This window comes from Anguilla rostrata, chromosome 9 (assembly GCF_018555375.3).
Source record: "Anguilla rostrata isolate EN2019 chromosome 9, ASM1855537v3, whole genome shotgun sequence".
Classification (NCBI taxonomy): domain Eukaryota; kingdom Metazoa; phylum Chordata; class Actinopteri; order Anguilliformes; family Anguillidae; genus Anguilla; species Anguilla rostrata.
In genome coordinates this window covers 48,799,499-48,822,047 of record NC_057941.1, presented here as the reverse complement: position 1 = coordinate 48,822,047, position 22,549 = coordinate 48,799,499, and the positions used below count along the sequence as shown (strand labels likewise).

At 45.2% G+C, this 22,549-nt stretch overlaps 1 protein-coding gene across 1 annotated transcript in view; it reads left to right on the top strand.

Moving 5' to 3' along the window:
• Window positions 1-22,549, top strand: part of LOC135264030 (1,4-alpha-glucan-branching enzyme-like) — a 151,559-nt gene that overhangs the window by 35,664 nt on the left and 93,346 nt on the right. Inside the window, exons 4-6 of the mRNA XM_064352604.1 lie at window positions 9,804-9,929; window positions 13,211-13,346; window positions 17,814-17,904. Of these exons, the coding sequence (XP_064208674.1) occupies window positions 9,804-9,929; window positions 13,211-13,346; window positions 17,814-17,904 (353 nt within the window). The remainder of the gene's footprint in view (window positions 1-9,803; window positions 9,930-13,210; window positions 13,347-17,813; window positions 17,905-22,549) is intronic.

The window sequence follows — 22,549 nt, the reverse complement described above, 5'->3', positions numbered from 1 at the left end:
CCAGAGCAGTGAACTAGCATCCTGCCCACTACTGACTCTATAACATTGACTTTCTATAATGTCAGTGTTGTGTACTTTTAGGCTCACATACGATACCCCTCCACCCACCCTTATGCCTCTGACAAAAGTTACAGTGAAGCCGGGTCTCGAGGTGAAGGAAAAAGTGATAGGTTCCATTTTACATTTCCTTTGCTTATGATACTTTGAATGTCACAATGGCGTGTCAGTGGGCAGTCTGAACTTTGGGGAAGATTCCTTCTCGGCATTCACAGACGTGGATGGTGTGGCACGGAGCCCGCTAGAACCCAAATGCCACACTGCGTGCAAAGTAACTGAAAACGTTGTCAGGCATTGTCCGCTTCCAGCGAGCCCTTAATCTATTTAAGATTTGCGGTCATTATTAAGGCCAGTTTGAACAATTTCAGAGCGCTCACACGCTTCCGTTGCCTGAAGGGAGCTCAGCAGCTCTGTGCCGGAAGACAGTCGGGTGGCATTTTGCACAGTAAATCGCTGGCTGGGTTCGGATGGCCGTCTTGCAAATTGGCGTTCCGACGACCAACCTGGAGGTGCTTCAGTCGGATTCGAACGGCGATGGATTTGGAACAGAGGCCGAGGCGGGGATGGGACGAGACTGAAACAAGCCTTTCCGGCTTTAGGTGTTAATTTTCCCTTTTAAGGAATAAACTTGGGTTTACATTTGTTTTTTTTTGTTCTTTTTTTGTAGTTATTAAATTTATTTAACGGTGCGAATTGGAGTTGGCTGTTGAGCTATTTTCACATGCTTTACAGAAACCCTATTGGTCACAGTCTGTTGATTGACGTTCTGCAAGAGAGCGAGCCTGGAACCCAGGCTGGGGTGGGGGGCTGAGGTGGGGTTGCAGAAAGGACAGAGCAGCTTGGCTTGGCATAATTGGGAGGGCAGCTGACAAAGCAGAGGGGTGCGTTGGCACAGTCACCTCCTAACCCACTGCCCCAGCTAGCGGGTCACTGTCCCCATCACCTGTTTGGAGTGAGGTGAGGTTGAGTGCGGTGGGGTGCTATTGGGTGAGGTGGAGGGGGTGGTGTTTGGTAGGGTGGTGTTGGTTGGTTAAGGTGCGGTGGTATTGGATGAGGTGGAGTGGAGTGGTGTGCGGTGGGGTTGGGTTGTGTGAACTGGGGAGGTGTTGGGTGATTTGGACTGTGGTTGGGTTGGGTGAGGTGGGGTGGTGTTGGGTTTCCTTGGGTGGTGTTGGGTTGGGTGAGGTGGCATTGGGTTATTGGGTTAGGTGGGGTGCAGTGGGGTTGGGTTGGGTTAGTAGTGCGTCTGTCTGCATCATGTTCCACTGATCTATCCAGCAAACCCAACATAGCTCTGTATTTCCATAAAACCCTACACCATTCTCTCTTCTTTCTGGATTCACAAATCCAACAACAAGTGCATTGTTGTGAAATGACATTGGACTGAAGTTGCATTGTGTTTGATGCCACTTGCATCTATATTATCTTAATATAGTCTGAAAGCAAAGGCGTAATATTGGGTTTCAGTGTAATTATTTCCATGGCTTGCAAAGTGGTTGTGAAGTTCTTTCTTTTCTTGGAAAGGTATTCATAAACCTGTCTAGACTGATGGGGAAGACAATTTATTCCACCTACATGTCTATTTTTTTTTGCTATGTCCATAACGTTATTGAACAAAAATGTACTGTACCGCACATTACAAGATATAAAGATGCAATTATACCTAAATAAAGTAATAAACTAGATAAACTGTGATTTTATCCAGTTAAATGTTGGAAGAAACTGGACTTGTAACCGAAAGGTCGCAGGTTCGATTCCCGGGTAGGACACTGCCGTTGTACCCTTGAGCAAGGTATTTAACCGAAATTGCTTCAGTATATATCCAGCTGTATAAATGGATACAATGTAAAATGCTATGTAAAAAAGTTGTGTAAGTCGGTCTACATCCTATTTTATTTCTTTTTGAAGATGATCTATACATGTATTACCTTACAATGTAATGCACTACATTGATTTGTCTTGTGGTTTTTGTTCAGCACCCGGTTGATTGATTATATTTCTCATCTCATATTTATAGTTTTGGAGTCGTCTCTTGAAACGTAAAATGTTCTTTCCGTGTCCACTTTCATCGAAAACAAAATGGCCGCCGCGCTTTTCACATTTTATACGTCTTAGTGTTTAAGAAAGGAATTCGTAGCATCACGTGAGTGACTGCCATCTCTCCGCAAGATCTTAACAGCGCCTTTAATAGCGAGATGAAAGCACCAATGATGAGTCAGGTTTTTCCACCAGTGCCGTCTTCTATTTCAGTGTATTTTTTCCCCCTCTAATGCACAATTTTAGACCCGAGATGATCTCACTCAGGCTCTCCGCGTGCCAGAGGGAATATGTTGAATGAAACCCATTCACAGCGGTTCAAGGGTAAAGTGGGAAAAATAGTAATGGAAAATAGTGTTATGTTTAGCCCTGAAACTCTAACTCTGACTCTTCTTCTGCCGGGTGTGTGGGTATGTGTGTTTTTTTTTCGGCTCTCTTTATGAGAAGTGTTTAACTTCACCGAAGCCCCGCGGAACGCCTTTTTTTTTTTTTTCTTCCCTCGCAGGAAATGCTCGGCAGGATCGCTCTGCGGAATTGAAACCTGGGAAAAGGAAGGAGGAAAAAAAAAGAGCAGGCGACAGACTTAGCTGTTGACTTCTCCTTCGGGGTCGTCTCGGGCATCGCTGGGCTTGCTTCGGCGCTTCCGAAAGTTGCGCTTTTTTTTTTTGTCTCACATTTAAATTTAATCGTTTGTGAGACTTTGCTCAGGTAGTCAAAATGAAAGATGTTACGGAAGCATGCTCGCTCTCTCACACCTGGCCCCTAAGGCTGCCTTCAGTGAGAATAACACTGAGCCAGAATTTTGCCGGAAGAGGAATGCCAAGCAGTACGCTGCCGTTTTTTTTTTTTTAAACGGCTGATATCGCTTTTCGATTTTATAAGCCGCTGACCTCCTCTCACGATGTTACGATTCCTTACTCCCGCGTCAGACCTCCAGAACCGCCTTCTTCTTCTTCCCTCCCGTTGTTGCTTGGAAATGGCCGAGGCCCGCACAATGGCGGCTAGCGGGCAGCTGTTCCTATGGCGATGGACAAATCAGCACACAAGGACTTGGATGGAAGGGCGGGTGGGGGCGGGGGTCAGAAATGGAGATCAGTGGAGGAAAATGGTGGGCACATTTATTAGCCATCCACAAACCCTATTCAGTATTATGGTATGGTATTTCACCATTTCTTGATTCAATTGCTCTCCCCCCATTTGCGAATCCATGCCATTTTTTATTTATTTATTTTTTGTGCGTTTGTCCATGAGCTGGAAGCAGGTTGTTAAAATGGTAGCGTACTGTGAGCCCCTTGTGTGAAGGTACTGCATTCGGAGAGGAGCGTGGGGGGGGTTAGGGGGGGGGGGGGGGTGAATAGATTTAATTTACTGTGCACACTAGAACTCCTCAGCTGGGCCTGGAGTCTGAAGCCTGAAGGCTTTGTGAAAACCATTTGCTCGCCCTCTTCAGTGCCTTCGTATAAAAATTCTGTTTATTTATTTATTTATTTTATTGAACTGCAGATAAGCGAGGCCGCGCATTAGACCGTGGATCATTCCGGATTGTAATTGGTTGTCATGCACAAGTTACCATATTTGGCAAATAGAATTCGGAGGATTCTGTAATGGGGGCCTCTGGTCTGAACTATTGCTGTGTCAGGATCATCTGCCGAGCCAAGCGATGTGGCGGGGGTGGGGGGCGTGGGGAGGGGGGGGGGGGCTGACAGGCGGGGGTGGCTGTAAGGGGATAATAATGTACGGTAAGCAGTGTGCATTTTCTGATATTTTATCACTTTGTGTCAGTTCAAGTTCAACAGAACGTTGTTGTTGAAATGCATACGTGTGCGTATATAACACTGTCATAAGCACGACATAAAAAGGTCGTAAGCAGTCGCGACAGTGTATTACAGCTTGTGATGGATGTTATAATGCATGCACTTTTTAAAATCCCATTTGTTTCTGCGGTGTATATTATATTTTGAATTGGAGGCAGGCGGCAATATTGCTCCTTTCATTTTTTTTTACACCAAACCGTGATTCATCTCTCTTCCCTGAATCATGGAGAGGATATTTCAAACTGTGCATAAAGCTGCATATTTCTGCATGTTTTCTTGCAGATATTGGCATCCCGTTGGGGTATCGTTGGTTTTCACAAATGCAAATGAATTTTTGCAGAGCAATAATTACGAAACGTCTCAGAAGAATCCGCGATTTGACATGTTTTCAAATATATTTAATTTGCCATCTGTTGTTTATGTCATCTTTTTATGTTTCTTCGTACATTCTAACAATCTCATCTTGTCACTCGCCTTTATGCTCAGTTCTGCGGCTCTCAGAAAATTACAATTTGGCGCAAAAAAAATAAATAAATCTGTGATTGCAGACGGTGGTCAGGAGGCAGGGACTGAGATGGATCTGAAATGCTAACTTTGAGCTGAGTTATTCACTCAGTAAAATGCCTTGTGTTAATTCAACACGTATCAGTGTTAATTCAACTCTTAACAAATAACACTAGGTCCCACATTCCTGAGTGGGTCCAAATGCCGTCTATCAAGAGTTGAATTAACTCTGGACATTTTTCTTTGCAGGATTCTTTCATTAGAACCTCTGCTCTAAACACTTTAGCACATTCGTTTCTTAATCATGTGACTACTTGTAAGGTTTACTCAGTGGTCAGTGGAGTTGGAAGCCAGCTGTGGCCAACCCAGCTCCTGGGGAGCCACAGGGTCTGTTCATTTTTATTGTGGCTCAGCATTTAATTGATTAATTAAAGCAGTGAATTACACTCCTTGATGGATTCACCTCACCTGGTTTCTTGGGTCTAAAATGGTTGTATTTAACAAAAACCAGCAGACCCTCCTGCGGCTCCCCAGGCTATTCCTGGTCAGCTCTCTCTCTCTTTCTCTCTCTCTCTGTTTAGCTCTCTCACACACACAGAGAGAGAGAGAGAGAGACAGAAAAAGAGAGTGAGACTGGAATTTTGCTGAAAATGATCTCAAAATGACACTGGAAAAGAACACATTGAACTAAACAAAGGTAGCGGAGATGGGAGCTGAGAATGGAATCTAGGGTGAGGAGGATATGTGCTGAGGAAGTGATGTTTTATAATCATGGTGTGATTGTGTCAATTGCCAAAAAAAACAAAGCAGTTGCTGACAAACCCGATAATTGGCTTCAGGTCTTATTTGGCATTTGCGAATAAACGTCATCACTCACACACACACAAACACACACACTGACCTACACACACATGCACACACACACACAAACACACACGCACGTACACACACACCTCACATACACACATCACACACACACACCACATGAAAACACACACAAACGCAGGGACCAACACACACACACGCACCCACTCAAACACACACACACACACACACACACACACACATACAAACACATGCCCACTCACACCCACTCACACACACACGCACACACACAGGAAACAATGCGGGATTGAGTGCTGCTGCTTTTGGAGCAGGTTCCTGTGATGAGCCGTGGGTTGAGTTGTCTCATTTTAACACCCCCCACCCACCCAATTACAGTTTACTCCGAAGAGCTTGCTCGGAGAATTGGAAATGTGCTTCCGTGGTAATGCCCTGTAGCGATATCTCACATGCTGCTGGAATCTTAAAGTAGGCCCGCGTGTTTGTTAGAATCAACGCGGAGGGCTCATTCTAACTGATTTAGTGTGTTTATTTTAAACTATTCAGTGTTTATGCTGAACCGTTCAGTGCATGTATTCTCACTGGTTATGCTAAACAACTCAATATGCTCGATCCGACCAGTTCAGTGTGCGTTTATTCAAACTGATTCGGTGCATTTTGGACTAATCAATTTAATATTATTCAGATTCAGTGTTTATGCTAAACAGTGCAGTGCTTGTTCTGATTTAGTGTGTCTTTGAAACAATTCTGTGTTTATTCTGTCCAAATTAGTGTGTTTTATTGTAACCACTTCAGTGTAATATTCATACCGATGTGGCATTTATCCGAAACTAAGCAGGGCGGCGGTGTGACTGATTCAGTGTTTATTCCAGCCAATTGCAGTTCATTCGAAACTATCCAGTGTTTAATTCCAACCTGCGCTGATTTGTCCTTAATGCAATGTCGCAGGTGGCAGCAGCACTACTTTTCCATTTCGGCAGTTACCCAGTATCTCCATCTGCCAGAAATCAAATTCGGGGAAGGCAACGGAAGGAAAGCTTCCCTCCCCTGGTCTTCCGAACGGGTCTCGCTGCTCGTCCGCAAGCCGTTAAAGATGCATCAGCCAATACCGTAAACGAGCTGAGCAGTTCTCACGGCAACGTGTTCAGTGTAAACTCACTCTCGATAGATGATTCTGAGCTCCGATAGACTACGTGCGGTCGCTGTTTGATTCATGTAGGATCTGTTGGAGGTCTGTTAGCGGTGAGGAATTGCGCTGCGCTGAGACTGAACTGACTAAACGACTGTCCTGTCTTGCTAATCGATCCCGATCGCGCAGGTCGGTTCTAGGCATGGTTCTAGGAAGGATGGGGAAAAAAAAAAAAAAAAGAAAGATCCATGTGTTTTCATCCCAACCTTGGATAGCAATCGATATCCTCTCCACCCCCTCCCCCCCCAAGTCCACTATTGCTCTCCTCCCATCCCTCCCCATCTCCCACCCCCACCCATGTCCGCTCGTCCCTCCCCCCCCCCCCCCGTCCCCCCCCGAATTCCAATCTCGTCTACGACACATAAAGGCTGCAGTCGTCCCTGTCAGCTGTCCTCCTCGCTGTGTGTCTCTCTCCTCCAGTGCAGTCCACACTTTCTGGCTTTACCGCTGTGGAAACATGGGTTTGTCAAGAAGTCCCAACCAAGTCAAGCCAGCATATTATATGTGCCTATGAATAGGGCCTGGCAAAATTATAGTCATCTGATAACACAAGCGACTGCTGTAAGTGGACGTGTTGGGCTGTGCGTTAGAGGGCATGCATGCATTTGTGTGCACGGGGGATTTTAAAAGAAATATATATTTTAAATATTTCATGCGTACGCACTTGAGTGCCTGCAATGCCTTCCATGGTTATGGCTATATTTTATTTAATCAACGTATCCAATTTTAGTTAGTATTTCAATAAATAATTTTGTGCTGTATGCCTGCACCTATTAATAACAACCTCTCTCACACATGCATGCCTACACATGCATATCTGGGTGGGGTGTGTTGGGGCAATGTTTTGGGCCCCCCCTCTGAGCTTGAGGTGCTGCAAAGAATTTGGGGTAAACAGAGGCTTTGATGGGACTAAAAACCAAATTAGAGTTTTTTTTACAGCACACTGACGTGGAATAACGCTCAGCTGAACACTATGCTTGTGTCAAACGGATATCCAAATCCTCTTATCTTCTAAATTTGACTTGTGGTAATCCGTGACTACTTTGGCCAATTCTGAAGGAAAACGTCTGTATGTCTTTCTGCCCGCCCATTATATCTTGGGGCCACTGTGTGACACACACACACGGACACACACCGGTATACACGCTAACCTTGTGAGCACACACAACCCTTAGCATTAGCATACCCTTAGTTATTTTCTGGCCGGTCTGTCCTTTACTGCAGGGTTTGGTCGGTTTCATTCCTGGGGGGTTGCTGTGTGTACCGATTTTGCTTAATCAGCTAATTGACGTCCTTACGCCCGGGTTCGGTTCGTTTGTACATTGGACGGCGGTGAAATGGGCATAGAGGGCTCTCGGTGCTTATCGATACGTTTGGCTAGCGTGCATTGAGTTAATAAATTATTGAGCGATTTGACCCGGCCCCCCCCGCCCGTCCCTGCTCCATCCTCAGGCGCTACGAGCCTCTTAGGAGTGTCATCATGAATTATTCCTCTGCAGCGGTCCTAACGCTGGCGCCCGAGGCACTTATGGACTTATGATGTCAGAGACCTGGGTCTGATCATCTATGCACACCTACAGTAGTGCACATGTACACACGCTTACAGTGCACACCACACACATCTACACACACATACAGTGCACACCACACACATCTACACACACATACAGTGCACACCACACACTTCTACACACACATACAGTACACACCACACACATCTACACACGCATACAGTGCACACCACACACATCTACACACGCATACAGTACACACCACACACATCTACACACGCATACAGTGCACACCACACACATCTACACACGCATACAGTACACACCACACACATCTACACACGCATACAACACACACACACATCCACACAAAGTTACATTACACACCACACACATCTACACACGCTTACAGTACACACCACACACATCTACACACACATACAACACACACACACATCCACACAAAGTTACATTACACACCACACACATCTACACAAGCATACAGTACACACCACACACATCCACACATACATACAGTACACACCACACACATCTACACACACCTACAGCACACACACATCCACACAAATTACAGTACACACCACACACTTCTACACACACCTACAACACACACACACACCCACACAAAGTTACATTACACACCACACATACATACAGTACACACCACACACATCTACACACACCTACAGCACACACACATCCACACAAATTACAGTACTCGCCACGCACATCTACACACATGTACAGTCTATTACACCTGTACAATACACACCATTTTAGAAAAAATTGGTAAATTTTAGTTTTTAAATGTTATATTTTTTTTTTTTTTTTTTTTTTGTCCTCTATTGAGCCTAGCCAGGAAATGGTTTAGGGTTTAATCACAGGTGAAGGACAGTTCTGTAACTCTGCGACAGAGAAGAGGACAGCTTCGGTAAGAGGGGCATTTTGATGTCTTTGAACATCGGCAGGCCTGGACTGAATAAGAGCAGATTTGATTTGCTCCATTTCACAGAGCGATCGAGCGTTTGCTGTTTGAACCTTTTTCGCCCGGTAATGTGAAAAGAGTTTTGGGACGTGTCCCGGGGAGAACTATCCGGCTCGGGGGGGGGGAGGGTTTCGGGGCGAGTGTGGGGCGGGCTCTGATTCATGGCATTCAGCTGAGGTGATGAGCCCCCTGTTGAGATGTGCTGTAGGACGTGCTCATTAGCATCTGTTCACTTTGCAGCTCGACTCACCTCTGAACTGGCTCCACACTCAGAGAAACGAATCATTGGATTTGCTTTAAAAAATTATGGACAGCGGTTTGCACGCAATATTATTAAGTATGTGTGACCCCAACTGATTATTTGCTTGGTGCAAGTACTTAATTCAGATATACTTAATAATATTGTGTGCAACGGCTGACCATGATTTTATTAGGTAAATGTGATTGTAGGTACTAAGAAGGTCCTCAGTGTCAAGCCAGAAATTATGTAGTGCTGGAGAGCCTTTACATATATTATTTTGTAGGTATTTTGTATTATTTGTTTTTTTGGATAACATAATTTCAACCTGTTTGATTCACAAGCTAGAGAGATACTCTCCCCTTTGGATCATAATTCAGAATAGCCTAATTCAGAACAGACATTGTCTGCTACTTGAAATGCAGTTCTCCAGCTGCATGTTTGCTGAGGCAGATCAGGATTGGTAGAGTGTACAGGGGTACATCAACAGGGCCTCACGTGGGATATGAACCTGTAATGGGTTAGAAGTCTCCTTTCCTAATCCAGATGCTGCTCCTGTCTGGCACTGTGTTAAAGACCCCCTATGTCTGTTTGTCCCAAACAGATTGTGGTTCTAACAGAGGAGGGTGAAAGCCTGTTCCGAATCTCACCCTGGGCCAAGTACGTCACCAAGAGGCTGGACTCCAACACCTACGACTGGATCTACTGGGACCCTGTTCACCCCTACCTTGTGAGTGTTGAACACTGAGAATGTGGAGATAATTCATAGTTCGGTCGAAACAGGAAGTCGTCCTCTGTCTGACTCCTCCCTCTCAGAGGGAGTTCCTGTCCTTTTCCCAGTTCGCTTGGAATGAAACTAGGACTTATCGTAACACTTACCGAAACACAGAATACACAGAAAAACATACCAAAATAAAACACATTAAAAACATAATAAAGATATTGCAGCACTTCACAAAATACGGACAAACATTTACAGTTGTATTTTCAAAAAGGTCCAAAATATATTGTAGTATGTTCCATTTCTGTGCAAAAATATACCTTCAACATATTCCATATGAGCAACATTAAAGATTGCAGAAGCGCCACTCTTCAGCCCAGTGGAGTAATGCGCATCAGAAACGCCATTCCACAGATGATGGCAACCAGGTAATTTGGCTCTTCTAGAAACGGTTGAGTGAAGAGAAGAGTCTAAAAACGACTGAATGCGGTCAAGGGTCAGGGGGACCCACGGCTAATTGGGTCGATGCTAGGGGCTCCCGTGATGGATGGGTGGATGGATGGAGGGATGGATGGATGGATCGACGCTAGATGAGAGCGAAACGGATCGATCCAGAATGGGGGACCTGGAGGTCGTGTCACTGAAACCTACAGTAAAGCGCTTGCCGCTCCTGCGAAAGAGCGCTCCAAAATGGGGCGTGACAAAAGGCTGTCCGTGACCCCAGAGAAGGAGGTCAGTGAAGAGAATGGGTTTAATAAGCTCCCCGCTAGACTAATGTGCTCTCTGCTGCTCTGCCAGAGCAAGCTGTTTCACTGCAACACCAGGTTTGATGCGAATTATTTGTGGATGTAAAGAGGTCCAAAAATGTGTTTTTTAAAATTAATTTGTAATGCACAATATGCGCAAATATAATCCACGCACGAACTCAAGCTTGAGCAGATATATGTACAAGCAAACACGGCACACCTCACTCAACAGCTAGAGATCTCACCGAACTGCTTATTAGTAGAGTCAGGTGTGCCAAATTAGGGTTGAAATGAACACCTACAGGATGGTAGATCTCCAGGAGCAGGGTCAGTTACCACTGGATCCTTCTTAACAGCAGTTCATGTTTGCTTGGCGGGGGGGGCGGGGGATGACATCATCCTTGGCAGAACGCCGGGCATCACCGCCGTCGCCATCCTTGTGGCAAGCGCACACCCCAACACCACCCCCCCCCTCCCTCCTCACACACTCTTCTCGCTGTTTTGTTTTCGCCGAAGTGCCGTTTACATAATTCCTAATTGATGATGGCTGCCTCTCTCTCTCTCTCGGCGCTATTAATATGTGCAGCCACTCGGCTCACAGAAAGAGCAATCATAACACACTTCAGTCTTAAGAGCAGGAAGAGAGAGCCACCCCCCCCCCCCCCACCCCCCGTTCCTGTGTCTGACTGCTGTCTTCGATGAACACATGCAAACATGAATGAATGCCTCATGAATGTACAGGGAAACCATCAACCCGTATGGAGTTGGACAATACACAGTAAAATGACTGGTGTTAATTCAACTCTCATCAGTGTTAATTCAAGTCTCAACAGACAACATTTGGTCCCACAGTCCAGAGTGAGACCGAATGCTATTTGTTAAGAGTTGAACTGACACCGTTAGAGTTGAATTAACGCTGGACATTTTACTGTGTACTACGGTAAATATGTGCACATTTTGGAAATTATACTACCTATGTGCATCATATCCATCTAGGGCATATTTGTTTTAAAAATATTTTTTTTAGTGTTACTTCCTTTGTAATTACCTTCATTTCTTGCCGTGTTATATTTTCATTATTTTTCAGTACTTTCAATGCAGAGTCTGGGTTCAGTCGACATTGCCCTTAACTTTTGACATTTACATTTTTTTGGAATTAATTTTTTTTTTTCCCCAGAGAAACTTACAAAGATTACAATATTCTTTTCGCACACAGTCAATTTATACAGCTGAATGTTTGTCTGAGCAGGTCGGGATAAGTACCTGGCCCAAAGGTACAATGGGAGAGTGCCAGCTGAGGACTGAACCTGTATAAACTGGAGTTACTAGCCTAGTTTCCTAGTTTCCTTGTTTTTCAGTTTTCAAAGCTCATCTGTTTCCAGAATTAATTCTGAGACACTATTATTCGTAAGTTCAGTGCTGAGGACAAACATTAAATCCAGACCTATTCACTCGGTGAGGCTTCCCTATTGTTAAACCACACAGAAGAAATTCAGATTCCTGGGTGCTCAGCTTGAAACTACAATTATGACTAAAACGGAGAGAGACGGAAGAAAAGGCAAGCTTGTTCAGACAGATTAATTGGCTCATTGCATTTTTTTGTTTTTTTTGTTTGGGGATTACGTTCAGGCCATCGCATTTTTTAATTTCTTCAGTTGAAGGTTCACATCAGATCATGTATTTCCATGTATGTGTGTGCGTGTGTGCACATGAGTGTGAGTGTGTGTGTGTGTGCATGCCTGTGTGTGTGAGAGAGTGTGTCTGTGTGTGTGTGTGGGAGAGTATGTGTGTGCATGTGTGTGCGTGAGAGAGAGAGAGTATATGTGTGTGTTTGCATGCACGTGTGTGTGTGTATGTGTGTGTGCGCTTGTGTGAGAGAGAGAGAGTATGTGTGTGTGCGTTTGTGTGTTTGCATGCACGTGTGTGTGTGTGTGTGTGTGTATGCACTCGTGTGTGAGAGAGTATGTGTCTGTGTGTGTGTGCATGTGTGTATGTCTGTGTGCATGTGGGAGAGAGTGTTGGGTGTGCATGTGTGTGCACGTGTGTGCGTATGTATGTGTGTGTGTGTGTGTGTGTGCACGCGTCTGTGTATGTGCGCGTGTGTTTGCATGCACGTGAGTGTGTGTGTGCGTGTGCGTGTATGTGCATGTGCATGTGTGTACGCGTGTGTGTGTGTGCACGTGTGTGCGTATGTATGTATGTGTGTGTGTGTGTGTGTGTGTGCACGCGTCTGTGTATGTGCGCATGTGTTTGCATGCACGTGTGTGTGTGTGTGTGTGCACGCGTCTGTGTATGTGCGCGTGTGTTTGCATGCACGTGTGTGTGTGTGTGTGTGTGCACGCGTCTGTGTATGTGCGCGTGTGTTTGCATGCACGTGTGTGTGTGTGTGTGTGTGCACGCGTCTGTGTATGTGCGCGTGTGTTTGCATGCACGTGTGTGTGTGTGTGTGTGTGCACGCGTCTGTGTATGTGCGCGTGTGTTTGCATGCACGTGTGTGTGTGTGTGTGTGTGTGTGTGTGACTGCTCTATCCTCTGTGCCCGCAGCACAAGCACCCGCGCCCCAAGAAGCCGAAGAGCCTGCGGGTCTACGAGGCGCACGTGGGCATCGCCTCGCCGGAGGGGAAGATCGCCACGTACAACAACTTCACCCTCAACGTCCTGCCCCGCATCAAAGACCTGGGTGAGCCCACTACCGCCTCCTAGAGGCTCTGCACACGACCGCGAGCGGCGTTCTCACTGCTACAAATCACCACCGCCAACATCAAACAACGTCTTTAAATATTTACAGCTAGCATCTTATAGCATACATTAGCAGCTCGCTAGCACGATTGGTAATGTTTATTCTTTTTTTTTTGTTGTTCTTGGAATAACCCGGGTGTTTACAGGATGGGGACGAGATGCCGGCAGAAAATATCTCGCAGAAAATAAGTTGGACTGTTCTCCTACGGGGAACGCTCGCTAAATGATTTAGGACAGAGCGAGTGTACGGGGGCATCGTTCTTTTGCAGATGGGGTTTTCGAGGATGCTGGCAGCCAAAGTGCTTTGTCAGTTAGCGCCACGGGTTGCTGGTTGGCAGAGGCTTGAGCAGTGGAAGCTGATGAGGTCATAATGGAGGCTCCGCCCCCCCCCCCTTCTCTGTGACCAGTGTCCTTAATCCCCCACGGAACTCTGTGTGTTGTTTAAATGCCAACGTTCTCAACAGTCACCCAGGCTGTCTGGTGCCTCTGCTCTGCTGGGCCTTTGTGCCCCTCCTGGTCCCTGGGAAAGGGCCCTGGTGCAATGTTTACTCTCACAGCCAGGCACTGTGTGAAGTGGCATCAGCTGAGGCTGGACAGGCCGGCCCCGGGGTGTGGATGAGTGGGGACAGGGAAGAAGCTGAGGGCACCGTGCTTTTTCAGGGCTTTTTCTATTGGCTGTGTGTGTGTGTGCTGTGTGCTGTGTGTGTGTGTGTGTATGTGTGTGTGTGTGTGTGTGTGTGTGTAGGTGTATGATTTAATTCATTTATATGTACACACATGCACACACACCACGGACCAAAATTATTTGTCACTGTAGCCAAGTAAAACGTTGAGAAACTATGGCATGCATTGTCATGATAATTCAATTTTGTATTTTTTTTTTTTTTTTTTGCAATGACACTTGTTATAGCACACACGATGCCATAGTCTCTAAATGCATTGAAAGTTCAAACCCTGGATCTTACAGCATTTTTGAATCAGTAAAAATTAGAACTCTGGGAGCGGGAAGTTTTTTTTTTTCTGTTTTTAGGCATAGAGTAAAGCATTCCACAAAAAACGAGCAGGGAACTCTGGTGGACATGGAATTTGAGGAGACTCTGGAACCATTGATTTCTGGTGGCTGTGACCTCACAGGGTCTTCTCCTACACACCCAAGTGAATGCCATTGTTTAATCTGTATAAAGGCCACTGCTGAAAACATGTGCAGTTTAACTTTTATTTCTTGCTTCCACGCTTTTATCTAATCTATAAAAACACAGTTTATTTAAAATAGTTCAAATAGTTGACTCAATTCAATGAGAATTTCTTTCTGGAGAATGTGTATCAGAGTACTTTCTCATCTTGTCTCTTCATGTAATGACTGTATAATAACAGTCATTAAATGAAGCTTTTGCTTGGTTCCTAACCTGTGTGATCGTGATATGCGATGTGAGGGAATATATTTGTTCTCGGCAGAATGTTGAAGAAAGTCAAATTAGCAAACCATTGTCAGGTCATGTAGTCTCCTGAGACTTTTTTTAATTTGGTGCTTTTTTCTTGACATAGGGAATATTGTGCGGCAGGTTTGATGTTTACTTTGCAGATGAATAGGCCTCAAAACAACATACGGGTTTTGTGAAGTGAAAGATCTTTGGTTTTCTGCTGCAATTAACTTTCTTTTAATAAAAGGCTGCTTTGAGCCAGTTGACAAATAAGACCCTTTGGGTAAACAGATTTGCCCCGAGTGGAACTCCGTTCCGGAATTGTACGTAGTTCTAGAGTGAGTGATGATCTCAGCTTAACAGGGGCAGCTATTCTGTAGAGAACCTCTTTGTAATATAGGCATTCTCTTCCTGATTAAGAGGCTATGGCTAAACGGCTTAAGGGGGGCTCTTGAATGATGTATGTTGATTTAACCATTTTGAAGAATAGGTTTTTTTGTCAGTGTTCCAGAACTCAAAATTAGTGTTCTAGAACTCCATTGTTTTCAGTTAAAGAATATTCCAATCTCATATTTGTGTTAAGAAATACTGTGTCTGTGGTAGTATTATATTCCCCAGAAGTTCAAAACTTCTTGGTAGTGTGACATAGCTTTGCATTCTGCTATACACTGTGCAAACATTTGACCATTTTTGAGGATCATTAGCAGTGAGGCGATGGCACAAGAGCTCGAAATATGCAGCCAAATATTATTATTATGAATTATTTTAAGCCACGGCAACTACAAGCTCATCTATTGTAATAAATTTGCATGAGGGGAAATTTCCATTGCTGACGAGCGCTGGCTCTGAGCATAGCCAGGCCCTCGGGCAGGGAGGAGGGCTAATTTTACACGGGGGCCACATCCCTGACCGCCATTCCTCCGAGCCTCAACAGCACAAATTCGCTCATAGTTATTTTATTATACATTATATAATATATAATTATATTGTCGGGAGGTGAAATTAATAAAATAAAAATAATAAAAAAACAATGAAGAGAAAACGGTCAGTTTCAAGGTCCTTGGCAGCGGTTTGACAGCGCTTGATTAATTGCACAAGCTGTTATTTATTCATGTATTTATTTCTTTATTTATTTATTTGAGGGAAGAGGTGTTGAACAGCAGAGAGAGAGAGAGAGAGAGAATGCCCGTGGTGTGGCGGCGATGGGAAATGAATATTCAGCAGGTCGGGATTCAGGTCCGTCCGCCCAGTCCCAAACTGGCAGCCTCTGCGCTAGGCAACGGGGGCCTTCGCCCGCGCTTCCCGACGCTAACCGTTTTCCCGCCGAGCTACTCCGCGGTGGCCCGCGGCGTTTCCCACGGTTACACGCCGGGCCGCTCGTTTCCACGTCGACCGCCCGTCAGCCGCGTCTAAACGCGTCTTCCGAAATCCTTAACCTTGAAATCGGCACGGTGTGCCCAGGGCCCGCGATGTTATTTAAAAAGCGCGGGTGTGTGTTTCGCAATTCCCCCCGCACTCGGAGATGCACTGAAAGCATTCAGCGTGGCAGATACGGATGGTGTAATAAACCTGAGAGAGAGAGAGAATAGATAGCCTCTTTCTCCCTTTCTCCCTCTTCCCCTCTCTCTTACTCTCTCTCTCTCTCTAATGCTTCCCTTCTCTTGTTTCCGTGAGTTAGCTCAGCTGAAGAATTTTTATGGAGGAATGCTTGTGTTTGCACAGTAATAAGAAAAAAGCACCAGTTCTATCTTAAGTCCTGGGGTTGCCATTCAGAAACCCATTGTACCAGGGTGAGAATAAGAGCACAATAGCTGTTTCTGTATTTCAGACTTCTGCTCGTGTTTTTATTTTTATTTTTATATATATGTTTCGTCTGACCTTTCAGCTACATGAATCTATAAGCTGGTATAAGACAGCTGAAAACTGTTTCAGTGTTATTATGTGAAACATTTTACTGTGATCTGCTCTACAAGTTGACTGCTTTGTGAGAGATAATGGCTCTCAGTTTACTCTTAGTATGGCAACCTATCGATACAGTAGACGCCATTTGGCCTCCTGAAATCTTTGTTTCTGTCTGACACAATCGGAATCGTTGTCATGACTTGACTACTTTCGAGATGAATACTTTTGAACGAAGAATTGTGTAACTTGTGCAAGGATGTCGTCATCTTCATGATTGATCGCGCAGGGATTTTAAATTTTGTGAAAATTTGTGTGTCAATCAGACCTGGGTCAAATACATATTTGTTATGGATTCAAATACTTTTCTGTGCTCTGTTGATCTTGCATTGTAATTAAAATAGATTTGACACCATTCTAAACTCAATAAGTAGATATATTACTAAAAAAGAAAAAATCAGATACTTTTTTTTTTGGCGCGCATACCATGGCCACTGTCCTTTTTATGACCACTGGGATAGAGGGTACTCATTTCCTGTTGCCGGAAAATTAAGACTCGCCCCAAATCCTTGGAGAGAGAAGGGCTAAAACTCAAATGTGAGGTACTGACATGCAAGTATATTAAACCACAGAGCATACCAAATGCGACAGTGGTATTATTGGTCTGATATGACAGTATATTGCAATTTTGGAAAAAAGTCTTATTTTTATTGTTTTTTAAGTTATTTTATACAGTTTTAGGTTTATTTACTGTATGTACTGGACAAGGAGACTTTATTGTATACTGTATATGGTCTGAAATGAATTATCATTATACAGTTCAGTTCTGGGACTGCACCGTGATTTTATTTTTTGTTGTTGTTAGGTGGTCAATTCTGTGGGGTTTAACCTTAAGATTAATCTTTACTTAAAATTAGATCGTTTATCAAACTTTATCCACAGAGGCCCAGATGTTCCCATTATGGAGAATGCTACTGCAATAAAAGCAGAAACATGAAGTATTGCATTAATTGCTCTCACCAAAAAAACGTGAGTTAATATCTTGGAGTTAAATGTGTTTTCTTCTCCTGTTTGTTCACCCTGCACAGACTACAACTGCATCCAGCTGATGGCCGTGATGGAGCATGCCTACTACGCCAGCTTTGGTTACCAGGTTACCAATTTCTTTGCGGCATCCAGGTGAGAGGCCGGGGGTTTGAAGTACACTCTGGATTTCGAGGGGTCTGTGAGGGGGGGGGGGGGGGGTGTTGCGATTGCAGTCTGGGGGCGGTGCTAAGGGCTTTTGGAGGGGGGGCTGGGCTCACCCTGTCTCCCCCATAATTCAAACCCTGTGGTGCGTTCTCTCTTAATAATTTGTGTGCTTATGTCATGTCATGATGTGATGTACTCTATGCGGTCAATCTCAGTGGTTAGGAAATGGTATGACCCACCGCAGGGGTGTTCGAAATTGTAAAGTACAATTTTACTTCAGACACATTTGGATATTTACTATTAGAATGACTTAGTTCGTGTAAAGATTTTAGAACCCCCCCTTAACCTTTTGTTTCTACTTTTCTTGGTCGGTTGGGGGGGGGGGGGGGGGGTTCAAGACTGAATTAGGGGGATCAGACCCCACAAACCCCCCTGCAAGTGGCACCCAGTTGGGGTCCTAGCGCCAGTGGCTTTGCGAACACGTCCTCCCGGTTTCGGAGTCGAGCCGAGGCTCTGTGTCATTGGGAGCGGAGTGGATTCCCCACTCTAGCGTTGGGCGTGCACACACAAAATTGTTAAAGAAAATTAATTCACTGCCCTCTTTTTTTCCCCAAAATACATAATATAATAATAATAAAAATCAACAATTCTGTCATGTCTGGCTATGAACAGTCCTTTGTAGAAGAGAGGAGGAGGAGGAGGAGGATGAGGAGGAGGAGAAGAAGAAGAAGAAGAAGAAGAAGAAGGAGAAGAAGGAGAAGAAGAAGAAGGAGAAGAAGAAGAAGAAGAAGAAGAAGAATGCATCCCCTGTGCCCCGCTCCAGGCCATTTTTTATTGGTGTCATAGCACAAAGCCTCCGTAGCGGCATGTCTGACAATAACTGAACGCTTTTCGCCTCCCGTTACCGTAAGGGATGGTTTTCTCGGGCGGCGGGGAGCGCCGGGGAGCACCGGAGCCGGCCGCTCGGCCCCTAAATCACGGCGAGGGACGGCGACACCGGCGGTAATCTCCCTGTAAACACATTTGCGGTTTAATCCCCAAAGAGAAGTGGCCCCCTCGATAAATCCGCCCCCTTCGGAAAGAGAGAGAGGCTGGAGAACGAGAAAAATAAGGCGTTGGGTGAGAGGAGAGAGAGCGGGGACTGGGGGGTGTGGGGATGGGGGGGGGGGGCTCCGTTGGGCTTAATAATAAATGGATGATTTGTCAGGAGTTTTTTTTTTATTTACGCGCCTTATTCCTGTGGGCAGGCGCTCCTCCTGCTGTGGAGTGGAGTGTAGATAAAGTGTAATGTATACGGAGTAATTTCACTCATGATTGATCTCCCGCAGTCATTTAAAACCTGTCCGTTCCCCCCCCCCCACCTTTTTCTGGGAAGTGGGGGTAATGTTATCAGTGTGTGTGTGTGTGTGTGTCTGTGTGTGTGTTTGCAAGGGAAGCCGATCTAACAAAACCCCCCCCACCGGGAGAGATGGGTGGAGTCAAACAGGGAAAGGCGTTGATAAGTGCACCCTGTTATTTTCCTGGTCTCTCAAACGTTTGGAGTGTGGTTTGGGGGAAAACATCTCTTAAATTTGATTTGAACGTCAGAGTCATCCTCCTAAAGAGGGTTCTGTTTATTTAGTTTTGTGGACAGGGCCTCCAGACTCGGCGGTTAAGGGGGTGAGAGACAGAGAGAGAGTGTGTGTGTCTGTGTGTGTGTGTGTATGCCTGTTTGTGTGTTCGAGCAGGAGTGCGGTGGGGATGTGCGGTAAAGTGAAAAGCCGTAAGTCGAAAGACGTTTTTGAAAATGTGGAGCTGGGGGAGAGGGGGATAAATAGCTTTGTCCACATGAGTTTTTCAAGGCTTGTTTGCGTCTAAACGCTCAGACGGCTCCCGCTCATGTGGTAAATTGTCATTCACGGAGCGGGAAAAAGGTTAAACCCGTTTAAGGAGGTCGGTTGCGGGCACAGCGGTGGCAGGGTAAACGCCGGCCTTTCCTCCAGGGGGGACGTCCAATGAGATCTTCCGTTCAGCGCAGGGGGGCGTGGCCCATCTCTGCCCTATGCGGCGCAGCGGTTCAGGAGCAGGTGCTAGCGTGATGGGTGTAGCACGCAATTGGATCAAACTCCCATCTGCACAGAGCCCCCGTGCTACTGTGGCCAGCGACGGTAAATTTTGGACGGATAAAGTTGAGAACTTAGGCTGTGCAGCGAGCGATCCTGACAATGGTCAAAAGCGTAGGCTAGCCCGCGCAACGGCGCTCTTTGGCAGGATAAAGCCTTGTTTTGAACCGTTTCCATGGTTACGGACATTAGCCAATAGCGCAGCACGTACAGTAGGCTATAAGCTCTTTGACCAGTTACTATGGCAATTATTTTTGATATTTTCCGATTTACATTTTCCTTTTTTTTAAGAATATGCTGGCGAGTCCTCATTTATTCCAGCGAGCGGCATCACCCCTAAATCTTATGTGAAATGCTCGGGCCTTTTCAGGGTTCCTGGCAATGATGTCAGAGTTAGTTGCGGACTCCTGCAAATCCAGTCCCGCAGATCTGTAGAATGTTCTAGATGCTGCCTCGTTGACAGGGCTTATCAGAAGCGTATGCGTGTCAGGTCTGTTTGAGACAACATGGGACCACTGGGGTGGCAGTGCGTTCATTGCAGAAAAAAATAAGACTCTCTCTCTGGAAGAGGCTTCCGGAACCTGTTGAGGACCGCTGTTGAGCACCCATTTAGTCCTCTTTTATTTGGCTGGCTTGAAGCACTTGAGCATCTTCCTTTTTTTATAGGTTTCCAGAACCCTAAGAGATGGCTTCATACGTTACCTAACTGATAGAAAGTGCCGACATCAAATTTCTTTCTTATAGACGAGACGCCGGAGGTGAAATTCACCCATTTGCGTCGTGGTGTTTACAGCCAATCAAAACTGTGCTTCCACTTTTGCTGTTATTAGGAGACAATGCTGAATTACCTGCATCCTATTGTATGCAACTGCTGCTTGCCATTCACGAGAGCTCATGAATATTCATACCCGCTCCTGACTGACATAAATTAGCAGGTGATAGTAAGGGTGAGGATTTTCTGTCTGCAGTCATTAAGGTATTCAAGGAAAATGACTTCAGAAAATGATCTCAGTTCCACACCTCGCATTGAGTTTTTATTTTAGAAACAGCGCTGAGGAACTCAAAGAACACTGTCATAGAGGGGAGCAGTGTGTGCCTTCTCAATTTAGTGGGAGTTCACACAAAGGTTTTACGGGGTTGCGTCCGGTCATGTAAACATTGATTTTGTACATATGCACACCGTATGGCAAGAATTTCATTGGTTATATTCAAAACGACAGCTGCTAGTATTCTCATATTCATAAGTTCGTGTTTACACCCTCATCCTTTGGCCCGTGTAACATTTCTACTGGCTGGTGTAATAACACTTTTGTATTTGCTATGTCAAGTAACAGGTGTCTGTAGCTATGCTGAGCAGATACTATAATACAAAACACGCTGGCTGTATGAAGACAAAACTTCTTCTAGGCGCCAGCTTCTGAATATTCCATCGACCTCCGTTATCCTGCCGTACCCTTCCTGCGAGACTCTTTCTCCGAGACGCGAAGGTTCAGCTTGTGTTTTTCCGTGAACTGGGCGGCACGCTGGCTTCGTGCTAATGAAAGCGCGATATTAATGAAAATGGGTCGTCGGCATGGAGACGCATCGCCCCACGCCACGTTTTTTTACCCCACAATCCACCAGGCCGTGGGCAAAATAATTGAAAGTATCAACTCTTTTATGAAGAAGGTCATGGATTCAAGTTAATTCTACTTAAAGCTACTATGTACTGTGTATGTCTAATACTGTCTGTTTAAATCTAATATTGGCCACACTTAAGACAAATGCTTTTTGAGTTTAATGTATTAGACAGTGGGTTATTCGCTTTAAATAGCCAAGAACATGGGGAGGCTCACCGTTTAGCAGGCAGTCTGAACTAGAGCTTATATGGGCCACAGTGTGCCCTGCTCCAGAACTTCTAGCAGGATTACAGCCTGGCACCACATCAGTCCCTGCATATTTATAAACACTGAACTCATGAAAGTATAATGGGCACTCTGTGTGCTAAACTGTACGAACAGTGTTAACATTTTAAAAAAATATATTTAGAACTAGATTTGAACTGTTGTAAAATAAATATTTTAAAAAACAACTTGGGATCAATGTGGGATCTCAAACCCCAGTCCTGGAGGGCCACGGTGTCTGCCCGTTTCTATGGTTTCCTTTCAGTCAGCAGCCAATTTGGTCCTTGGAAACGAGGTGTGTGAACACCAGCCAATCACAGCTTAAATGAAGCGCTTGCTGAAATGACGGAAAGCCAGTGGACGCTGTGACCCTCCAGGGATGGAGTTAACCCTCTAAGGTGTAAAATCATGAACATGTGATGAGAATGTTCTTAACCGAACATTCGAATGATGATGTCACAATCAATACTGGCAAGGGAAAGCGCTGGAGTTCTAGAACGCTGACGTAGAATACTGAAAAAAAACAACATTCCGGAGAGCCTCCTCTTCAAAGGGTTAATGTGAGTGTGCACAGGGGACTGTCCCTAGCCCTGCATGTGGAGGTAGCCTTGCCCTTTTAAAATGTGGTCCCTGCCCCCCTCCCCGTCT